Source organism: Mesoplodon mirus (genome assembly GCF_964341445.2).
Source record: "Mesoplodon mirus genome assembly, chromosome: 9".
NCBI classification, from domain to species: domain Eukaryota; kingdom Metazoa; phylum Chordata; class Mammalia; order Artiodactyla; family Ziphiidae; genus Mesoplodon; species Mesoplodon mirus.
The window spans coordinates 18,405,833-18,430,389 of NC_138985.1; the positions used below are offsets into that span (position 1 = coordinate 18,405,833).

General features: G+C 43.1%; 2 protein-coding genes across 2 annotated transcripts in view; one reads left to right on the forward strand and one right to left on the reverse strand.

Annotated features, from left to right (window-relative positions):
- The window catches only part of FBXL13 (F-box and leucine rich repeat protein 13), a gene marked incomplete at both ends in the record, with an annotated part of 188,464 nt that extends 169,793 nt beyond the window's left edge, over positions 1 to 18,671 (reverse strand). Inside the window, 2 exon segments of the mRNA XM_082632412.1 lie at positions 726 to 829; positions 18,597 to 18,671. Of these exon segments, the coding sequence (XP_082488538.1) occupies positions 726 to 829; positions 18,597 to 18,671 (179 nt within the window).
- Positions 18,672 to 19,058: 387 nt separating this feature from the next.
- ARMC10 (armadillo repeat containing 10) overlaps positions 19,059 to 24,557 on the forward strand; it is a 35,658-nt gene continuing 30,159 nt past the window's right edge. Inside the window, exon 1 of the mRNA XM_082631591.1 lies at positions 19,059 to 19,345. Coding sequence (XP_082487717.1) covers positions 19,207 to 19,345 — 139 coding nt within the window. The 5' untranslated portion in view covers positions 19,059 to 19,206. The remainder of the gene's footprint in view (positions 19,346 to 24,557) is intronic.

Sequence of the window (24,557 nt, forward strand, 5' to 3'; positions counted from 1 at the left end):
GGCACAGTGGTGAAGAATCCGCCTGCCAATGCAGGGGTCACGGGTTAGATCCCTGGTCCAGGAAGATCACACATGCCGTGGAGCAGCTAAGCCCACAACTACAGAAAGCCCGCGTGCAGCAACGAAGACCCAACACAACCAAAAATAAATAAATAAATAAATTTATATATATATAAAAAAATAATAGACTGAAAACTACTTGGGGTAACAATGTCCTAGCTCAATAAACAATCATGATGGTCATGAAGAACCTAGGGGTAAAACAGGAATAAAGACACAGACCTACTTGAGAATGGACTTGAGGATATGGGGAGGGGGAAGGGTAAGCTGTGACAAAGCGAAAGAGAGGCATGGACATATATACAGTACCAAACGTAAGGTAGGTAGATAGTAGGAAGCAGCCGCAGAGCACAGGGCGATCAGCTCGGTGCTTTGTGACCGCCTGGAGGGGTGGGATGGGGAGGGTGGGAGGGAGGGAGACACAAGAGGGAAGGGATGTGGGAACAGATGTATATGTATGACTGATTCACTTTGTTATAAAGCAGAAACTAATAAAAAAAAACAATCATGATGATTATATATATATATAAAAGCCTATGGAGGGATTCTTTGACAATCTTAAGATTGGAAACATTTATTAGCAAGACCTTTTTTTGATAGTATACAATGAGTGTTTTACCTTCAAAATAAAATATCTCCCTACCATAAATCAAAACAATACTTACCAGAGAAGACTTTCAAGACCATTTTCCATTACAGCAGTGATCATTTCCTCTAAATACCTCAGGGGATCCTCAGGACTTGTAACAAGTAGACCACAGAACAGAGCCTGGGAAAATGAAATGGAATCAGTGTTTCTGGATTTGCATGTTCTTACTAAGCAAGAAACTTTCTGTCAGACAAGGTCCAATAATGTGACAGTTTTTAAACTAAACGTGCTTTATAGATACCCCTCTGTATTTATTCAATGTTACCAAATAACCAGAGCAACATGCAGTTTACCTTTACTCCTAAAAATCTTCCATTGTAAATGGCGAGTTGTTGCACAGTGTTTTGCATTATGTGAGGAGTACTTTACAGTCCAATTGAAGAAATAGTTGTGATTACCTTAGATCAATTTTTAAATTGATTTTACCATTTTTAAATATGAGGAACTCCTTTTTTATTGAAGTATAGTTGATTTACAATGTTGTGTTAGTTTCTGTTGTACAGAAAAGTGATTCAGATATAGATATAGATATATTCTTTTTCATTATGGTTTATTATAGGATATTGAATATAATTCCCTGTGCTATACATTAGGACCTTGTGGTTTATCTTTTTTATATATAGTAGTTTGTATCTGCTAATCCCAAACTCCTAATTTATCTTTTCCCCCTCCTCCTTTTCCCTTTGGTAACCATAAGTTTGTTTTCTGTGTCTGTGAGTCTGTTTCTGTTTTGTAAATAAGTTCATTTGTATCATATTTTAGATTCCACATATAAGTGATATCATATGGTATTTGTCTTTCTCTTTCTGGCTTACTTCACTTAGTATGATAATCTCTAGGTCCATCATGTTGCTGCAAATGGCATTATTTCATTCTTTTCTTATGGCTGAGTTGTTTTCCATTATATATATATAATGGAAATTGAATCAGTGATTTTAATGGGTGGAGGGAAAGGACCCTCCACATATATATATATATATATATATATATACATGTGTATATATATATATATATATACATGTATATATATATATGTTCCGCACACAGCAACAAAGACCCAATGCAGCCAAAAGTAAGTAAATAAAATAAAATAAATTTTAAAAATGTATTGGTGAGTCATATATTGAATACCTCTCCATTTGAGACAGAGAAAAAGATTTACAGCACACATCCCACAGAAACCACCTGGAGTGCTTAGACATTTCTCTTTGCCTCTTTGGTTCACTGGTGGGTCTCCTGGTACAGGTGTGGGGATGTGTATGTGTGTATAGTGGGTGAGGCACTCTCTTTGGCCCTCCCTCCACATAAGGCCTCCTCTTGCTTGCTTTTTTCCTACTCCTCTCTCTCATGAACAAAATAATTCCACCTCTGAGTCATGCAGAGTTCTTCCCACCTACCTCCATGAGCCAAGTGTCAACAGATCCAGGCCTGGGGGTCCTGGGTTTTAGACTCTCAGCAGTTCTCATAGTGTTCCTCCACATAAGAGGATAAGTCTCCTGACTGAACCTGCACAACACATTTTCCCATTTGCAGTAGCTCCATGTCCCCCCCCCCACCGCACCTTAGTGTGCAGCCTGTGGGCTGGGAACCTAGCCACTAGGGCTATTGCCAAAGGGTAAGACCTCGATGTCTCTCCCTTCCCAGCTCTGCCTGCGATGTAGCCCCACCCCAGATGCTTACAGTGAGCACTCAGCCATCTGCAGACTAATTTCTTTCTCCCCCAAACCTAAAGAATATAGTGATACAGGAGATCAGTGTTCTCACCAAAGTTGTCAAGCTGGATTTGAATAGTCTTCTATTACCTAAGGGCTGAAGTTGTCTATTCCCTGGAGGCTAGACTTCAGACAGCTCCCTAAATAGCCCTGATGAAAAGCCCATCTGCTTTCTAGCCCTTCTGTGCCTCGATCACTAGAGTACTGAGTTTCTCCACATCCTCCCCTTCATCCTAGTCTGGTACCCAGAGGACATCTGCAGCAGAATAACCTGGGGAGTAAATTGGTCTCAGAGGATGAAGTCTAGGAACCTGCATTTTGATTGGCTCCCCAGTTGATTCCTATCACGCTGAAGCCTTACTGGAATTCAGCTTTAAAGTAAATTATTGAGAAAATTGGGATCTGCTAAATGAATATGAGGAGTTGCTTATTTCTTTATATTTCCAAGCTCCACGGATCAGAAAACTACTTTTCCTGAAAAGTTATCCCGCAGAAATCAAATCAAGTTGAAAGGATAAGTCTATGGAATGCTAATAAAGTCATATGGAACTAGCATAGTTCACATGTTCACTTCTTGCATAAGAAATCTCACTGTTCATAGTTTCCCACTGGGCAAAATAAAATATCCTGAGGTTTCACATCTTAATGTGTGAACAGTGCATAGCTCCATGCAAATAGGAAAGCATCGTTCGTGAATCAATAGATTTTTTTTCTGCTAGAAAACCATTAGCTTGGTCTTTATAAGGAGAGACAAAATATGCAAACATGCCCGCAAAAGGAATGTTTGACTCTCAGAAACAATGAGTAGGGCTTTATTATTGCTAGCCTTCTTAGTAAAAACTTACATGGTCAAGGACAAAAGAAAGACCATGACTTCCTTGGCTTTCTCAGGCTTGTAAATTCACAAAACAATTGTGCAATCCTCCAGTGTCTTTGTCTCTGCCTCCCTGATCTCAGTCCAGAATATTTCTCAAATATTCTGAAAAATGTCTGGGTACTGAGGACAAAGAAGGGTTTATCCAAGACGGTTGTTTCTACTCCTTTTCAGTAACCATCTTACAAGAAGCAAGACAGTGCAGTGAATGGAGGCCTCTGGGTTTAACTCCTGGATCTGTAATTTTCTGGTACGTAACCTCTGACAAGCTACTTCTCTTGTGCTTCTGTTTCCTTAACCATACATGGGATAATAAAGGTATATATGTCATAGGGCTATCATGATAATTAAATGAATTAATATATGTAAAGTACTTTCAATTGTTTTCTAGCACAAAATAAGTACTCAATAGATAATAATGATAGCAAGCCATCATCTTTTTTTTTTTTTTTTTTTTTGCGGTACGCGGGCCTCTCACTGTTGCGGCCTCTCCCGTTGCGGAGCACAGGCTCCGGACGCGCAGGCTCAGCGGCCATGGCTCACGGGCCCAGCTGCTCTGCGGCATGTGGGATCTTTCCGGACCGGGGCACGAACCTGTGTCCCCTGCATCAGCAGGCGGACTCTCAACCACTGCGCCACCAGGGAAGCCCCATCATCATTTTTTAAACGATTCCACTGCTAATTATCACTTCCATTACAGGAAAAGACTTGGACAAAGAAAAAAGAAATTTTAAAATATTCCCTTGTACCATTCAAAGGCCAGTGTAATGACAGAGAAAGAGAGACTTTATACCAAGTCTATTGGAAGAGATTAAGACCAATGCATTTGGTCTTGGTTAGGAGAGAGAAATGGTTAGGAGAGAGAAGTTAATAGAACAATAGTTTAAATATAAATAGCAAGGTAGGAACTGTATATTAGAACTATGGGTAGATATAAGACACTTGAGAGAGCAAGTCTTGTTTATCTTTTTAGATAAACATAGAACAAATGCTAAGGGCCTAAATAGCAATATAGAAGATAATTGCTTCATGAGGGCAGAGATAAAAGTGATTACCAAATGCTTGTGGGGTCCTCAGCAGTTGGAGAAACGTCCAACTGGTAAGGAGAGGGCAAGGGTCTTTCTCTTGGCAAGAACAGAGCCTCAGGGGCACAGATCAGTTTGGCTGGAATGGAGGATAAATGTAAAAGGGAAGCAGACAGAGTCACTCTGTGACGACGTCAGAATTCCATACCGGGACCCAGGGCTGGATCCTCCTCTAGACACGATAGGTCATTCATGATCAAACCCCTGCAAGATCAATCACGTGGCTAAGGTCACAGATGGCCATACAACAGAGAGTCGCAGCTCAGTGTGTTTCCAAGATCCCTCTAGGGTTGACCTTGGCTTTTAGAGGGTATATTCTTGCTTCTGGATTTCACAGATGAGGCAAAGAAGGGCCAAGTGATTCACAGAGCCAGCATGTTTTTAAACTACAAACCTAGGACTCCCCCCTGGCCCATACCATGCACTCAAACAAAATTGTGTGCATGTGTATCTTCCTCCAGAACTTGAGAGGTTTTTTTTCACGTTATCTATTCCAAAATATTTTATTCATATGCCAACCCCCAAACACATTCTTCTTTCAAGTAGACGGTAATCAACATATAGTTTACACCTTGTTTTTTTTCCAGATGAGATTGCTTTTATTTTATTTTATTTATTTATGTATTTTTTTTTTGCGGTACGTGGGCCTCTCACTGTTGTGGCCTCTCCCGTTGCTGAGCACAGGCTCTGGACGCGCAGGCCCAGCGGCCATGGCTCACGGGCCTAGCCGCTCCACGGCATGTGGGATCTTCCCGGATGGGGCACGAACCCATGTCCCCTGCATCGGCAGGCGGACTCTCTACCACTACGCCACCAGGGAAGCCCGAGATTGCTTTTATTTTTTTTTATTTTTTATTGTTTTTTTAATGTATACGTCAACTTTATTACCAGAGGGTATATTTTCAAGGATAGATTCAACTTATCAATAACTTTTAAATACATACACATGAAATACGTTTTGCCCATATACAAATGGGATCGTCTGACTTGTTTCATTTAGATGACAGACACGCACACAATGGGTATTATTGTAAAGCACTAAGCGGGAGTCATAACATTATTAAATATGCCACAGGTTCCAGGTGCTGTATCAAATGTGTCCCAGACATGATTAGCTCAGGGATAGGTAAAGGCTAATTTGCTTCTTCTGAGTTTAACTATGTCTGGGAAGGAGCTGCAGCGTGAAACATCTTCGCAGATCCCAGCAAGAAGCTCCTCTTCCCTGGCATCTGCCAGCAGTAGGCCCTGCAAGCGGAAGATTCCCCTGACAAGGGATTGTGCTGAGCGGCCCCCTCCTCCTAAGCTTCCATGCTTAGCTGCTGCTAAAAACCCAGGCACCTGGCTTCAGAGAATCTCCTGCCCTTGTAGTCAGAATTGCCTCCCAGAAACAGGGTTGATATCCGGCTTGCCTCTAGTAGTTCCACACCTTTTCTCTCTGTGGTGCCACAACCGGGAAATTTACTGTGCAACTTACGTACCCGGCCCCGCCAATGCTGGCCCCGCCGTGGGGCCCCACTGGGCCGTCATCCGCTGGTTTTGCCCTCCCGGGAGGCTGCCCCATCTGACCGGGAGCACCCCGCTGCTCCAGCGCGTGCCTTCTGACCTGGTCGCAGGCTGTCCCACCGGCATCGATCGCCTTTATCGCCTGCCCTTTACATTGCGCCAAGAAGGCGCGGTACAAGGCAGGCCAGGTACAAGGCCCTGCGGGTGCTTCTCTTGGTGAACTGGAGGGGACTCGCCAGAGAAGCCCGTGCTGGCTGCTTTTATTTCCATGACGTTCGGCCACTCGAGAGCCATCAGGATTCCTCCGCGCAGGCTCCAATTTACCCTCCTGCGTTCACCACCTGCTCAGATGGAGATCCTGGAGATGTCCTGCTTCCTTGGAAGCCTGAGTCGCATGCCATGGTGCTCTGTGTCCCAGCCGCATGCCGCTGCCCGCTGTTTCAAATGAAGCTGGTCATCATCAATCGGTGATGGTCATAGCTTCATTTGTATTCATCGACCTGCAGGATGCTCCTGGTAAGATTGTCAGGTTTTAACCAAGTCATTTTCCAGCAAACCTTCTCCCATACGTTTTGGAACTTTCCTTTGCATCTCTGCTTCTCCACGGAACAGCTCCGTTCCACCGAAAGCCATTGCTCTTGCGGGGCATCTGTTTAAAATTAAGCGTTCTCACAGAATGTCATAGTTCAAGGTTTTCAGCACTAAACTCCTCCCCTTCAATAATCCTATTTGCACACAGCGCCACCTGGGCACAATACAACTCAAGTCTCACGCCGAGTCCGGGGCTACCCATTTTGAAATAACCGTTGATCTGGCCATGGGAGAAAGACACCCTATCACAGGCCTCTCGCTCTTAACGTTAGGGTAACCCCCCGCCCCCAAATCCCAGGAATGTTGTCTTCTGCCGGCCGCCTCCCAGGCTCAGTCAGCGGTTGCCCGGGCGTTAACAACCAGACCGCGCGCAGCGCCGCAGCCACCAGCGGCCGCCTCCGCACGCCTAAGCTCGAAGCCGGCCGCCACCACGACTCGGGACACGTGGCGGCCCGGCGGCGCGTTCCTCACGTCCAAGTTTTCATCACCGCACTCTAAGTTCCAATTTCTGAAATCGTTTCACCGTACTGCATCCCCCAACCTAAGCTGCGCCGCCCGGGTTCGCTCGGACAACCGCCCGTAACGCCCGCTTACCTAGTACCACCCGAGATTGCTTTTAAAATTGCAATGTCAGCACCACATAGTTACAGAAACCCCTTTACTTAGGAAGAGGCTTAAGTTTCTAAACATTGTCCAAAGTCCCTTCAACCTCCCTACCCTCCAACCCCCAAAACAAGTCCAAAGTGACATCTCAGAAATGCTCACCATCCCCATCTGTAGTAGAGACGGTGTTGGCATGCTGTAGTTCTAGGAGTGTCTTAATTTTTTTCTATGGAAGTTAGTAAGTTAAAAATTTGTAAATAAAGGGGGTTCTGTGTCTTGTCAACATTTAAATAGACGGTGCTAAATTTTTATTTTAGAAACTCTATAACTAAAAACATATTGACGATTATCGAAAGGGATCAACTGGATTTAGCCATTAAGGAGGGACCCCAGGGACAGGAAGATGCCCCCAAGGCCAGAACTTGAGGGGGTTTTAAGGCAGACTGGACAGGAGAGGAGACGAGGTCTCTATGAGGTGAGAGCAAGACAATAAAAGCAGGATCCTAATACCTGTGGGATTGTGCCTGGCCCAGCAGGGAGGTGGTCACCAGCCATGTAATCCCTAGAAGTAATAAGCCTTTGGGTTGTCATATGCCTTTGGGTTGTTTAAGTGTACCATGGGTTTGCCTCTGGAACTGCATCTATGAACTGGCTGGCTGGGCTAAGGGAACACAGCAAACATAACTGCCCTCAGGGGAAGCCACAACCTTCTAGTCCCAGGGTCCAGCAAAATGAGTTAGTGTGACCAGTTCCTTCTCATCTACATAAGCTTGTGGTCTCTTGCTCATATATTTAGTAATTCCTGATTCTTGCATCTCTGGCAAGTATTTGCAGCTATTAGTCTCTAAAAAAAACTTCTGATAGTAGAGTCTATGTGATTTAGAAATAAATACGTTTTTTTAAAATACAGATTGGAAACTTAATCATGAAAGAAACACAAAGCATAAAAACTGCATAAGAATTTTTTAAAACATGTATTTATTTATTAATTTCTAAAAATAGAAAACTTTGCATAAAGATCATGGTTTGTAACTTAAATATGCCCTCTGCTGGGCAGATCTAGTTTTGCAAACTCCTTTAATCTTTCCTAGTTGTTAAACCGAAACCTGAGCTAACACTTTCTCACTCGCAGATGCTATCTTTATATGTAGGGACTAAAGAGTTTTGTAGACATTATACCCTTAATATCTTGCCCATCTTTGGTCCCTATGGGGCAGGCCTTGTTTGTAGACAGTGTGCTGCCTTCTGCCTAGTATGTAGAAAATTGAGAGAGAAACAGATTTCTAAATACTTCTGATAACCTACCGTTTGATATTCTACCAATAGGGCTTCATTGTATGGACTCCTAGCTTAGTGATAGCTTTTAAAATACAAATGTCTTTTGGAAGGAATATCTCCAAGGAAGGCGATTCCAACAGTGGTGGGATGAGTATTTCAGAGTTCTCAGAGAGAGAAACAATGAATATAGTGAGAGTGAAGAATTAGAAGGCAATATTCAGTTTCCCCACAATTGTATCGAGGCACAGGCTCTCAGTGTCTACATGTAGATAGTTTTTTAAAAAACTTTGAATTTCTGAAATATACTTTTGCCAAATCTTAGAATAATATATAGAAAGTAAATATTTTATTGCCCAAATTCCCAAGTCTTTGATCATTTAGTTCACTTTTTTTTTTCAAATCTAAAATTAAAGTTTAAAACAATACTTGACTCCAAGGTCTAAAAAAAGGTCTCTATGTTTATATCTGTTGTATAAATAATACACCTAGGTTGCATGACACTGTGCTAGGTGCTGATGGTCTATGAGGTCTACTCACTTGCTGCAACATGGAGGACATGAACCATGAAGGAAGAGATTATTTCCTGTGATTGATCACAGTGGTTTCAAATTTTGTTTTTTAAATCAGAAAAAAAAAATCTTAAAAAAACTCCCAAACTCATGAGAATCGCCAAATATAATCTAGATCCTTTCTTAACCTCTAGAGCATCCCCCATAGGAGTCCTTAGAACCCTGGGATTCTGCTAAAAAAGCAAAAAAAAAAACTTTGGAAATCTATCAGTATGCAATTACTCACACACAGGCATACCTGAAAGCAGAGTGAGAAGATTTTATGAAAGTGCCATCGTAAGCAGGAAAAGAGGCTGACCCATCTAGGAAAGAGGGTGTCCAGGAGATCTCAGCTGGCACAGCAGCCAGAGGAAAAGGGCTCTCATCCCAGGGAGACCAGACACAGGCCTGCAAACTGGCCAGCCAGCTGGTTTCCTAGGATGAGAAACCAGCACTTGCCAGCAATGAGTGTTTTTATGCTTCCTATGCTTTCTTTGTTTTTTTTCTAATTCTCCATCAATAAATTTCACTTGATAATAGTATGGGAAAGCAAAAAAGGAGGCACTTTTCCCTACACATAAGCCTGTTTTCATTATTTTGTTTAAATATATGAATTTTTTCTGATTATAAATATAGTATATGTTCTATGTAATTTGGAAAGTTGAAAAAAAATACAAAGAAATAAAAAGCAACCATCATCCTGACAACCAGAAATAGCCTCTAATAAAAATTTTAATTTCAGTCTTTCCTCAATACATATATTTTTACAAAATTAAAATTAGGATCATACTACATATAGTTTTTTTTTAATACATGTATTTATTTTATTTTTGGCTGCGTTGGGTCTTTGCTGCTGCGTGCGGGCTTTCTCTAGTTGTGGTGAGCGGGGGCTACTCTTCATCGCAGTGCATGGGCTTCTCATTGCTGTGGCTTCTCTTTGTTGCGGAGCATGGGCTCTAGGCATGCCAGCTTCAGTAGTTGCAGCATGCAGGCTCAGTAGTTGTGGCTCGTGGGCTCTAGAGCACAGGCTCAGTAGTTGTGGCGCACGGGCTTAGTTGCTCCACAGCATGTAGGATCTTCCTGGACGAGGGCTCGAACCCGTGTCCCCTGCTTTGGCAGGAGGATTCTTAACCACTCTGCCACCAGGGAAGTACCTATATATACCTTCATTTAGTCCTGGCTAGTTATTACATTGCGAACATTTTTCCATGCCACCAAAAATTCTTCAAAACATCACGTATTGAGGTTGGTTGATAACCTATTGCATAAAATTATACCATAAAAGTTTAAAATTTATAAATGGTTGGGCATTTAGGTGTTTTTAACTTTTTCCCATTATTAAAAATTATATGATATACATATTATCACTACTAATGATGAAATGTACATATCTTCACCTCTATTTCCTTAGAAATAGAATATAGAATCAAAATGTATATTTTGAAGATCTTCATACATTTCTCAAAATTGCTTTTCTAAAAAGATATTATCAGTTTATACTTTCATTGATAGCCAGTGGGAGTGTCCCATTCACCTTGCCAACACTGAGAATTAAAACATTTTTATATTTGTTGATTTGATGAAAATAATTCACTTTCATCTACATTTCCTTTTTTTCAGTACAGTTAAATTAGTTTTCTTCAATTTACTAGCTGCTATAGACTGAACCGTGTCCCTGCAAAATTCATATATTGAGGGGCTTCCTTGGTGGCGCGGTGGTTAAGAATCCACCTGCCAATGCAGGGGACACGGGTTCAAGCCCTGGTCCGGGAAGATCCCACATGCCACGGAGCAACTGAGCCCGTGCGCCACTACTACTGAGCCTGCGCTCTAGAGCCCGTGAGCCACAACTACTTAGCCTATGAGTCACAACTACTGAAGCCCGCACACCTAGAGCCCATGTTCCACAACAAGAGAAGCCACCGCAATGAGAAGCCCACACCCTGCAACAAAGAGTAGCCACCGCTCGCTGCAACTAGAGAAAGCCCGCATGCAGCAATGAAGACCAAATGCAGCCAAAAATAACTAAGTAAATTTATTTTTTAAAATTCATATTTTGAAACTGTATTCCCCAGTGTGATGGTATTTGGAGATAGGGCCTTTGGGAGATAATTAGGTTTAGATGAGGTCCTGAGGGGAGGATCCTCACGATGGGATTAGCGCCCTCATATAAAGAGACACCAGACAGCTTGCTCTCTTTCTTTCTCTGCCAAGTGAGGACACAGTGAGAAGGCAGCCATCTGCAAGCTAGGAAGGGAGCCATCAACAGAACTCAGCCATGCTGGCACCCTGATCTTAGACTTGCAGCCTCCAGAACTGAGAAAATAAATTTTTGTTATTTAAGCCACCCAGTCTATGGTATTTTATTATAGCAGTCCAAGCCAACCAAGATACTAGCCATCTATGATTTTCTATACATTCGATATGTCATTTTTGGGGACAGGCTTTATTTAGATAAGGATGCAAGATATAACAGTAACCAAAGAGAGAATCTCAAAAGGATGGTAAAATTCAGAAAGATAGCAGGGCCACTTGTTGAATCTCTACTTATGTCCCCCGAAGTCTCCCCTGGAGTCTTTCTCAGCTAAGGGTTTAAAGGGTTTTGTGGTTTGAGACAAGCCATGGCAGCAGTTAGTCCATGACTTACTCTCTATCTTAGTCCATTTGGACTCCTATAACAGAACACCATAGACTGGGGGACTAATAAACAACAGAAACGTATTTCTCACAGTTCTAGAGACTGGGAGGTCCAAGATCAAAGTGCAGGAAGATTCTGTGTCTGGTGAGCACCACTTCCTGGTTCATAGATGGCCATCTTCTGACAGTGCCCTTACATGATGAAAGGAGCAATGGAGCTCTCTGGACTCTTCACTGTAAGTATTCTAACCCCATCCATGATGGCTCCACCCTCATGACCTAATCACCTCCCAAAAGCCCCACCTCCTGATACCATCACATTGGAGATTGGGTTTTTGTTTTTGTTTTTGTTTTTGTTTTGCGGTACACGGGCCTCTCACTGTTGTGGCCTCTCCCATTGCGGAGCACAGGCTCCGGACGCGCAGGCTCAGCGGCCATGGGTCACGGGCCCAGCCGCTCCGCGGCATGTGGGATCCTCCCGGACCGGGGCACGAGCCTGTGTCCCCTGCATCGGCAGGCGGACTCTCAACCGCTGCGCCACCAGGGAAGCCCTGGAGATTGGGTTTTAACATATGAATTTTGGGGAGACATAAACGTTCAGTCTATAGCATGTTCATATCACTTTGTTCATTTTTCACAATATGAAACTAATCACTGTGATTCCTGAAGATTTGAAAATAGGTATCAATTTATTTCGGTGCATGTGAGAACAACTGTCCCATGTGTGACTCTGATTGCAGGTGACCAGCCTGACTAGACAGCCTCTCCACCCTCCCTGTGCCACTCAGACTCTTCCTGAAGTTCCAGAAGCTTGGTGCCTGTGAAAGCAACAGCCTTCTCCAAGACACAATGATCATATCTGGGTCAAAGGTAACTTTCTCTGGCTTCTTAAATATGTTAATGCATTCTAGACCTGCACTGATACGGCAGCTACTCATTTCACGTGGCTGTTGAGCACTTCGAGTGTGGCTAGTCCAAACTGAGATGTGCTGCAAGTGTAAACTACACACTCAGGTTTGAAGACTTAATATGGTTTTATACGGAGTCCACGTTGAAATGATTATAGCCTGGATAGATTGGTTTGTAGAAAATCTATTGTTAAAATTAACTTCGCCTATTTCTTTTCACTTCTTCAGTGTGTCTGTAGGACACCCAAAGGGATAATGCACAGAACACTCAGGAGAAAGTGTGAGCTAGAGACAGCTTCAGAGTCATAGCTGCAAATGGTCGAAGCTGTTTTCTACTAGCACATGGTAGATTCCCGGCAAATGCCTGCTGATGAAATGGTCAAATGTACCCTTCTTAGCTGACCACTCTTGTCATCCCCTCCAAGAAAAAAAGGCTGGCTGGTGTCCAGAGCCTAATCTGTTGTTAAAAGGAAAAAAAAAAAACCTAACTTGAATTGAACATAAAATCCAGCAGATTTTAAGCGGGTGTGCAAACCTCTAGAAGTCCACAGAGGCTTTCCAAGGGATATGTGAGAGTGAATACTATAAAGGACTCCATTTCCAGATCCTCACCTTTCCCGTGTATTCCTTCCAGAACCTGATTTGCCTCAGGACACATTTTGTGATTTTCTTTTCCCGTTCTTCCCATTCACAATTGCTTTCTCCCACTCTAGAAACTAAAGGCCTGTCTCTCATCCATCTGGAATCTCACTACACAGAACACTGAGGCAGAGAGATTTAGAAACTTGCTCAAAGTCACACAATTAGTAATTGGCAAAGCCAAGAATCAAACCTAGGCAATCTCGTAATAATAGATAATCCTCTTGTATTGCTTTACACACTTTAGGGTTCAATTAATAAGCCCCAACTAAACATGGAGTTTATTGGCTCCTACACTAGAAATTCTAAAGGTAGATCATGCTTTGGATGAATTTAACCCAGTGACTTACTGATGTCACTAGAGGCCTGATTTCTTTCCATTTCCTGACTCTACCTTCCTCAGAATCCACTCACCCTAAAACCATCTTTCCTTGTGGACACAGGAGAATTGGCAATGGCTCCCAGGGCTACATGCTTCCCCACAAACATCCAGAGATGCTATATCTCTGTCCCAGCATTCCAGCCAAGCAACCTGATCTAAACTGGTTTAGGTCACATCTTGCCCCCTCCCATGATCCTCACCACCACCCGTCAGGGAACTTGTGGCCAGGGAACTTGAATGTGCTGGTTGTCATAAGCCAATCAGGGTCCAACCCCAGAGATAGGGATAGTCAGTTTCCCTGAAGCATATGGGCTATATGGGGAAGAGGTAGTTTATGGAATAAGAGTGTAAGAAATATTAGGAAGAGGGAAGTAGATGTTGTGTAGGCAACTTGTTAATGTCCAGTATACATCTGCTCCTGGGGAACACAGAAAAGAAAGAAGAAGGGATATTTATAGAAGGGTTGAGGCCCACTTACTGGGTGATAGTGTTGTAATCCACATCTTATTCGTTCAGATAATACTTTGAGATCCAGCTTGATCCCAGATGCCCCTTGAATGAACAAGCCAGGTATATAGCTGATTGTATTTCCTTAAATGGCCATAACAATATATCCCATCCCATGAGCTCTTTTTGCAATGTGACTTTGATACACTTCCCATCAAGAAGTGGGGCATATGTTCCCTCCTCTTGAATCTAGGTGAAAATAATGTTATGTTGACTTCCGAGCCTAGGTCATAAATGGTGATATAACTTCTACCTAGTTCTCTCTGGGGACACCTGCTCTTAGAACTCAGCCACCATACTGTGAGGAAGTCCAGGCAGCCCATGGAGAGGCCCATATGGAGGAACCAAGCCTCCTGGTTCACAGACCTAACTGAACTCCCAGCCAACATCTGACACCAACTTGCCAGGCATGTGAGTGAACCATCTGAAAAGTGGATCTTTAACTCTCTGCTGATCCACCCTGGATGGTACCACATGGAGCAGAGACAAGCTCGCCCTAAAAAATCTTACAAGAATTTCAGATTTTTGAGCAAACTAAATGAGTCATGTTGTTTTAGGCCATGAAGTTTTGCAGTTGTGTTACACAGAAATGAATAATTGATACAGCAAGCTAACAAAAAATGACTACACAGCCAAATCAAGCCTGTCATTTCATCCATCCCTAGCTACATACATTATGAGAAAAAACACCCAGCCATGACTATCACTTATTTTAACTTTTTATTATGGAAAACTTCAAACGTATATAAAGTAAACAATAGTATAATGAACCCCTATGTGCCCATCACCCAGTTTCAACAATTATCACCATTCTGTGATCTTTGTATTATCTACATATTCACCCATTTTTCCACCTGTTCTCAATTATAATTTTTTTAGGTAAAGTTTACATGAATTCAACACAAATCCTAGCTGTATAATTCTGACAATGGATACACCTACACCTCAGTCATTTTCCAATTCCCCAGAAAGTCCCCTGTGTAGCGTTCCACTTAAGCCTTCTGTATCAGTCAGCGTCCAGTCAGGAGACAGAAATCACACCAGTAAGTTGAGTAAAGAACATTTATTCTATTCTAATCACTAAATTATAATAATTTAATTCAAAGTTATTCATTTTAACAGACAATGGTTTTAAATTAATAATAACTAGCATGTTAAAGAAAACAGGAAATGATAGACAAAATGGATGAAAAGATGCAGAATATTAATTGGAATGTATAAAAAAATCAAATGGACATTCTAGAACTGAAAAATATACCATCTGAAATTAAGAACTCATTTGATTCGAGGTATTTAACAGTAGACGAGACTCAGGATAAAACAGAATCTGTAAACGTGAAGACAATCAATGAAAAATATCCAAACTTAAGCACAGAAAAGAGAATGGGGAAAAAAACAGAATAGAGCAAAAGAGGCATAGGCATGTAGGACTAAATTTTAAAAAAAGAAACTAACATATTTATGATCGGAGTCCCAGAGGGAGAAGAGAGAATTAGGTAGAAGCAGAATTTGAAAATGACCAAGAATTTTCTAAAACAGATGAAAAATATCAATCAACAGATTCAGTAAGCCCAGTGAATCAAGCAGGATTGAAAAAAAAATCAGCCTCTATTCAAAAGTTGGCAGGGAAATGATATCCTAAGTAGACAGCCAGGTTTTATTCAGGACAGGTAGGTGGAGTTCAGAAGAGGTTAAATATACATAGAAATCTGTGATGAAAGATGATGTATTCCAAAACTTGCAGAAGATAGGTTTTAGAAGAGTGCTAGGCATGGAAAATTGGGTCAGGCGAATACATGTACAGGGATATGAGACACAATGGGATTCAGCCTGATAGTCTCTTAGGGGAAGCAGGTAACCAGGTTAAGGTGGGTGTGTGAGGCTCTCTTGCACCTGCTGGTAACGTGGTAGCAGAGGTGAGTGAAGGACTCCTCGGAAGACTATCGTCTTGGGCAATGGGGAGCACTTCTAAGGGCCTCTTTTCTCTAGGGGCAAAACAGTATGGTAGGCTGGTGAGGAAGAGGAGCTCCCATCCAGAGGAGGAACCAGGGATGCCTCTTGCAGCCATGTAGTGTTATGGCAAGTGGAGAGCAAGGCAAGGAGAGGTTCCTACTTTCCTGATGTTCCCTGACCCTCACCTTGAGTCCGTTTGTGCTACCTGCTCCATGGCCAACTTGGACTGAGTCATCACTCAGAATGGCTTTAGCCTGAATCTTAAATAGCCTTCTGTATCTGCAGGTTCTTCATGCGTGGATTCAACCAAATGTGGATCCAAAATGTTTGGGGAAGAATTCTATTGTTTCAAAAAGCAAAAGAGTTCACTATGTGCCGGCAACTATTTACATAGCATTTACATTGGATTAGGTCCTATAAGTGATCTAGAGATGATTTATTTAGAGGTGACTTATACAGTGGCATGTATGTATGCAAATACTATGCCATTTTGTATAAGGTCCTTGAGCATGCACAGATTTTAGTATCCACGGCGGGTCCTGGAACCAACCCTGAGGATACTGAGGGACAACTGTATTAGGTCCTTTGAGGAGGCTCTTTCTCCCCAGGATAGTTTCACCCCTCCAGGCCTACTTGCATTGATATGACAGTACAAAAATGGTTTCAAAGAGGGAAAATTGATGATCCACAGATTTTTCAGGTTCTCCCCTTGGAAACTAAGTCCATTGCCTTTTTATAAGTTTGGAATTTTGCACTATGAAGTCATGTGTTAATATATCTGACCAAGAAAAAGGTCTAATAAAACAAAAAGATGAAGATACTGAGAGAGAACTATACTAACATTCCACTTTCTGACCCCCATCTCCTGTTTTCCAGCTCCCTCACTCGATTACTCCTTCTACCCCTCTTCATTCTCCTCTTACAAACGTCTGCTTTCTACCCACATATCAGTATTATGTCGTGTTCTCATTCCCACCCAGTCCTTAGAGTCCTTGGCCTATCACTTCAGGCACTCTCAAAAGCTTAGCTCCCTCACCATTGCCCTTCCATTATATATGTCTGGCAAACTCCTATCCTGGATGAAGTCAACTCTTATTTGTGTACCTGCATCTGACTTACTGAGTGCTGCTTGAGAAAATCATATAACTGGGAAGATGAGTCCCATGCTTTCTACACATTTTCAAATATAATTGTACAGAGGTAAAACATGAATGAAACTCATCATAAAAAAATTAAAACAATACAGACGTATATGGAGTAAAAGATGAGAGTTCTCTCCTAAAACCACTCCCCAAAACATTGCTGTTAAGTTTGCCATATGTTCTATGCATGTATTATTGTCTTAAATATAGATATATATATATATGCATGTACATATATATACATATAAACACACATATACACACATATACATACATATATGAAATCAGATAGGTAGCTAGATTGTAGTAGACACTTTGTTAAGCAGTTTGCAGTTTTTTCTTTTCTTTTTAAAATTTAATATGTCACGGAGAGCCCTTCTTCTCAAAAGGTACTGGTGTATTTTATTCTACATAATATCCCATTCCCTTACTTACACTTAGGTAATAACCATTTTCACTATGAACAATGTTATAATGAATATACTTGTACATCCTTCTGGTTACATGTGCAAATATGTCTCTAAAGTGGATCCTCAGAAGTGGAAATGCTTGGTCAAAGGGTATTCATATTTAACATTTTAATACATATTTCTAAATTACCATCCAAAAAGGAGGAGCTATACCGAATTGCCCTCCCACCTGCGTAGGAGAGTTACTACCCCACGCTGGGCTCTCAACACTGCCTGGCTCTCCTTCTCTTTCCTTCCCTAGACTTCTAACTCTCCCTCCTTCTCCGCATAACTTAACTACTCAAAACCTCTTCTGCACCCTCCATCCCCACCCAAACATGCTCATTCTTGGCAAATATTTCACCTAATATGAGCAGAGAAAATGGAAGTCACCAGAAGAGAACTTTCTTGACTTCCTGTCCCCAAACCTACAAAACCTATCCACCCCTGTCCTCCTTCCCTCCTGTTACAAGGCGGGTGGGTGAGGACAGTTCTTCCTCCCGTGTTTTAAGTCCTGGTTGTGCGGTCCTTCCCTTCACAAAGGGCTAACTACCTTCCATCTAAAGGTCTCAGCTTCCACTCCTCAGCCAACTTAAATCTATTTTCTGCTTTCATCGCTCTACTGAAAACCCAAACTCACCTTGGGTCAAATCCACTACACCTTTTCAGGTCCTTATCTTAGGTGACACTATTACCCACTCTCTTCATAAAGCCACACTCTCCTGCTTTTCCTTCTCTGTCTCCACAGCACTTCATTCTCACTCCTCTAGTCTTCAGGCTCCTCTTTCCAAAACTTAAAAGTTGGAGTTTGGGGTTTCTGTCCTGAGGCCCTTTGTTCCTTCTCTCTGGGACATGTCACCCATTCCCCCCTTTCAGCCACTGTCACCCCTCTGTCTTCAACTCTCTGATCTGTATGTTCAGCCCAGACCGCCGACCTGCCCAAATCTGACTTCATCCTTTCCTTTCTCGCTCCTCTGAACCTCCACTCCCTCTCTCCACCAAACCCCAGTCCCTCGTCTGGCAAATCTCCTCCAATTCCTTTCTCTTCTAACTCCGGCGCCACTTGGCTCCAGCACCTCGCAGACCTGAGGAGTGTAGTTCTCCTTGAAGTAGTTCCTCAGCCTGGGGCTGGCAAGGCGCAGCGAGGCCATGACCAGAGGCCCTGCTGAAACTCTGCGCTTCCAGCCTGCTCTTCACGCCCCGCGCAGCAGGAGCCGCGCCTGGCTAGGGGCTAGAGCGTCTCGGCGTTGCCCCGGCAACCACGCTGCGTGGAAGGGAGGGGCTAGGCGCTGGCTAGGGGCTAGCGCGTCTCGGCGTTGCCCCGGCAACCACGCTGCGTGGAAGGGAGGGGCTAGGCGCTGCGTTACCCCGAGCGACCACTCTGGGGCCGCGGATTGCCGGGAGGAAGGTGAACCTTGGGCCGGCCCGGGGGAGGCCCCTGGTGTGTGCTCTTGGGGCGTTCAGTCCTTGCAGCTCTTCACCGAGTCTCGCTCTCCTTCACCCGCGCCCCGCCCAGACTCGAGGAAGCCGCCGGGACGCGTCCGGGCCCACAGGGCGGTTTCCGAGAGGCGGAGCTCAGTCTCCCATTTCCTTTCTCCGTCGGCTAGAACCCGGACGGCGACAGCACCCTCTGGCTTCGGACCATCCTGCGCCAGGCCCAGCGCTGCGCGTGGCCCCAGCGGCAGCATGGGCGGCGCCCGGTATGTGGGCTGGGTGGCGGCGGGCCTGGTCCTAGCGGCCGGCGTCTGCTACTGCTTCTACAGGCTGACGCGGGGCCGGCGGCGAGGCGGCCCTGGGCTACGGCCTCGCCCCTCGCCGTCTGCAGGTGAGGCCACGGGGTGCCTGGCAGGTGGGCGGGGACTGGGACTGTGGCTTTCCCAGAGTGGGGGTTGAAGACGCCACAGGTGCTCGTGGCTTTCCAGTGCTGGGAGCAAATAAGGAGCCCAGCCAGGGAGGGAGGCTAATGAGAAGGGCAAAGTCGGGAAGCCCAGGTGCAAAAGACGGGTCTTCCACTTGATTGGGTGAGTGTAGGGTTCACAACTGGTTCCCTGCCTCCATTTCTTTGTTCAAAATTCCGGGATGAAAAATTGCCCAGACTTTCTTGTCTGAGTCTGACGTCACAGCGGAGGACTGTTTCTCAAAAGCGTGTTGATTGCCTCTCAACGTTAAAGCTTGCTCCCGGCCTTTGTGTTACCAGGGGGATTCTGGGGTGATAGATGAAATTCTGCGTGCAGTTAGCCTGGAAGAAGGGACGCCAGAGGGGCAGTTCTGAGGGGAGGTACTTTGAAGTCGCCGTGGTCTATATATACATGCAAAGTACGCGAAAGATCCTGGAGATACAGATATAGCTATGTATATCAAATTAGAACAATTATCTACATGGAGGACACCCTCCTGGCGGACAAGTGCATGGTTAGGTTTCGGTCCAAAAATTGATTACTGCATTCAGGATTCTAACAACTTGTTGAATGTTCTGGGGGGTATTTCAGGTCATGGAAGCTGTTACAGAAATAATTAAAAATAAAATCTCCTGCCAACCAAGAAATTTTTCTGTACAAATGTAGGAAAGAAGTAAATAGCTTTATTAGAGAATAAGCATTAAACCAGATGGCTACGCCCATCACGGGCAATCTGCTAATGGGATGGCAAAGACAGAATTCTCACCCCCTTTATGTATCCAGCCAGATATAACCTATAACTTATTTCGTATTAAGTACATGCCCTCAAGATAAACAGTAATTTGTCCTTAAGAGGACTTGACAACCATTTGCTACACATAGTTCATTCTAAATTCACAGGTAGTTGGGGTGGTATTTGTGTTAGCTAATAGCCGTTATGTAGAAGAAAAATAAGACTTCTCAATATCTATGATAACCGCGTAGTTACAACACAGAGCCAAGAACCGAGCTCTGACTCACACAGAGACAAGGAGATGGGGACTCCATCTTCCTTGATGTTTACACTTCAGATGACACCAAAGCCGCTAAGAAAGATTTTTCTTGGGTTTTAAACCGGCAAGAGGCTTACTTAGCTTTAAAAAAGATGTATATTTATATCAAAGGGACAAAGGATTTACAATTACTAGTTTGCTCAAGGAAATGTTCTCAGAAAAGGGAGTGGATGAAAGGTTTCTTTCCCTTTTGTCACAAGGGGAAAAAAATTCATTTTAAAAAAGATTTGGACTTACCCTTACTTCCAGAGCCTACTTAGTTGTCTTTGTGTCAGAGATATTTCTGTATAAGTAGTCAGGTGACCCGAACTCAGATACCTTCTCACTTATACTTACTCAACATGATGAACACTGACAAAGTCTTACTACCCCCCCCCCCAAAATCACGAGTACCTTGGCCAGGCAGCTTACAAAATACGTTGCTCACAGCCCCTTCCTGAAGCTACACTTTTTTCTTTGAAGAAGACTCGAGAAATACCCGTTTTGTCAGCATCACCCTTATGTTTTGGAGGGTGATTTTTTTTTTTTTTTTTTTGCGGTACGCGGGCCTCTCACTGCCGTGGCCTCTCCCGTTGCGGAGCACAGGCTCCGGACGCGCAGGCTCCGCGGCCATGGCTCACGGGCCTAGCCACTCCGCGGCATGTGGAATCCTCCCGGACCGGGGCACGAACCCGTGTCCCCTGCATCGGCAGGCGGACTCTCAACCACTGCGCCACCAGGGAACCTCTCTTTTTTTTTTTTTAATTGAGATAAACACTGTATTAGCTTTAGGTGTACAGCATAATGGTTTGATATTTGTATGTATTGCAAAATGATCACCATCGTAAGTTCAGTTGACATCCATCACCACAAACTTTCTTGTGATGAGGACTTTGAAGGTCTACTCTCTTAGCAACTCTCAAGTGTACAATACAGTATTGTTAACTGTGGTCACCAAGCTGTTCTTTACACTCCTAGTACGCAGTGCCCTTGCAACTGGAAGTTTGTACCCTTTGACCCAGATCTTCCCATTTCCTTCAGCCCCCAGCCCCTGGCAACCACCTTGACACTCTTTCTATGAGTTGAGTGTTTTAGATTCCACATAAAAGTGAGATCGTTGTGTATTTGTCTTTCATTGTCTGACTTATTTCTCTGGACATGATGCCCTCAGGATCCATCCGTGTTGTCACAAATGGCAGGATTTTCTTCTTTTTTATGGCTGAATAACATTCCATTGTATGTATGTGTGAGTGTGAGTGTGTGTGTGTGTTACCACGTTTTCTTTATACATTCATCCGTCGATGGACACTTAGGTTGTTTCCGTGTCTTGGCTATTGTAAATAATGCTGCAGTGAACATGGTGGTGCAAATATCTTTACAAGGTGGTGATTTCATGGAATCACGAAGTGGAATTGCTAGCTCATGTGGTAGTTCTATTTTTTTAGAAGTTTTTAAAGTTTTTTTTGATGTGGACCATTTTAAAAGTCTTTATTGAATTGTTACAATATTGCTTCTGTTTTCTGTTTTGGTTTTTTTGGCCACAAGGCCTGTGGGATCTTAGCTCCCTCACCAGGGATTGAACCTGCACCCCCTGCATTGGAAGGTGAAGTCTTAAATCACTAGACCGCCGGGAAGTCCCTGGTAGTTCTATTTTTAATTTTTTGAGGAACCTCCATATTTTCCGTAGTGATTGGAAATTTACATCCCCACCAACAGTGCACAAGGGTTCCCTATTCTCTACATCCTAACCAACACTTGTTATCTATTGTCTTTTTGAGGCTAGCCATGCTAACAGGTGTGAGGTGATAGCTAATTGTGGTTTTGGTTTGCATTTCCCTGAAGATTAGTGACGTTGAGCCCCTTTTCATATACTTGTTGGCCATTTGAATGTCTTTGGGGAAAGGTCCATTCAGAGCCTCTGCCCATTTTATAATTAGATTGTTTCTTTTTTTTTTTTTCCTATTGAGTTGCTTGAGGTTTTTACTATATTTTAGATAGTAACCATTTATCAGATATATGATTTACAAATACTTTCTCCCATTTCATGGGTTGCCTTTTTATTTTGTTGATGGCTTCCTTTGCTGTACAGAAGATTTTTTCATGTAGTTCCACTTGTTTATTTTGCTTTTGTTGCTTTTGCTTTTGGTCAAATCCAAAAAATCATGTCAAGACCCATGTCAAGGAGCTTACCATTTATTTTTTTTTTAGGAGTTTTAGGTTTCAGGTCTTGTTTTTTTAAAAGAATTTATTTATTTATTTATTTATTTATTGGCTGCTTTTGGGTCTTCGTTGCTGCACAAGGGCTTTTCTCTAGTTGCGCCAAGTGGGGGCTTCTCTTTGTTGTCGTGCGTGGGCTTCTCACTGCAGTGGCTTCTCATTGTGGAGCATGGGCTCTAGGCGCAGGGGCTTCACTAGTTGTGGCTCGCGGGCTCTAGAGCGCAGGCTTAGTAGTTGTGGTGCACGGGCTTAGTTGCTCCGTGGCATGTGGGATCTTCCCGGACCAGGGCTCGAACCCGTGTCCCCTGCATTGGCAGTCAGATTCTTAACCACTGAGCCACCAGGGAAGCCTCTAGGTTTCAGGTCTTATATTTAAGACTTTAATCCTTTATGAGTTGATTTTTGTGTATTGTGTGAGATAGTGGTTCGGTTTCCTTCTTTTTTGTGTGAATTTTATTTTATTTTTTATACAGCAGGTTCTTATTAGGTACCTATTTTATACATATTAGTGTATATATGTCAATCCCAATCTCCCAATTCATCCCACCACCACCCACTGCTTTCCCCCCTTGGTGTCCATACATTTGTTCTCTACATCTTTGTCTTTATTTCTGCTTTGCAGACTGGTTCATCTGTAGAAAAATGGTACAGATGAACTGGTTTGATTCTTTGGCGTGTAGCTGGCCAGTTTTTCCAACATCATTTATTGATGAGACTCTTCTTTCCCCATTGTATAGTCCTGGCTCCTTTGTCATAAATTAATTGATCATATATGTGTGGGTTTATTTCTGGGCTCTCTGTTCTATTCCACTCATCTATGTGTCTGTTTTTGTGCCGATACCATACTGTTTTGATTACTATAATATAGTTTGAAATCAGGAAGCATGTGAGTTTCTGTTGTGGATTTTTGGTTTGCAGTTACCATCCATGAGGTTTTTTTTTTTTTGCGGTATGTGGGCCTCTCACTGTTGCGGCCTCTCCCATTGCGGAGCACAGGCTCCGGACGCGCAGGCTCAGTGGCCATGGCCCACGGGCCCAGCCGCTCCACGGCATGCGGGATCCTCCCAGACCGGGGCATGAACCCGCATCCCCTGCATCGGCAGGCGGACTCCCAACCACTGCACCACCAGGGAAGCCCCCATGAGGTTTTGATATAGCAGTATATATATATATAAACAAGATAGTTTTGATAGTTTTGAGTTGCTGGTCTCTTAATCTCAAATACATTTCCAGTGTCCTGCATTTCTACTCTCCTCACAGTTGATGTTTTTGATATTTGTGTGTGGATGATTTCCTAACTTTACTGTACGTTTGCCTTTACCAGTGAGCTTTACCCCTTCATAATTTTCTTGTTTTTAGTTTTGGGCTTTTCTTTTTCACCTAGAGAAGTTCCTTTAGCATTTGTTGTAAAGCTGGTTTGGTGATGCTGAATTCCCTTAACTTTTGCTTGTCTGTAAAGCTGTTTGATTTCTCTGTCAAATCCGAACGAGAGCCTTGCTGGGTAGAGTATTCTTTTTTTTTTTTTTTAATATTTTATTAATATTTTGTTGTTGTTTTGTTTTGTTTCCTTTTTCACACACACACACACACACACACACTGTATTTTATTTTCACAAGAGATAAATAGACTGACACCAAGCATTGTAAATGGATGACCACAACAAAAGCAACAATGACTGCAATTACCAAACACGAAACACACTCACACTATGTCATAATATTGACATTCAGTCCAGTGATCCTCCACTGTAACAGCTCTGTTACTTTGCAGTGAAAATTGATTGGTATATTTTTTGCCTCTGAGTCCTTGTGGGATTTTTTTTTTATTCAAACAGAAAGTCACAAAAATTATAATCATCCTCATCAGTTCCCTCAGTCCCGTGTAATTAAT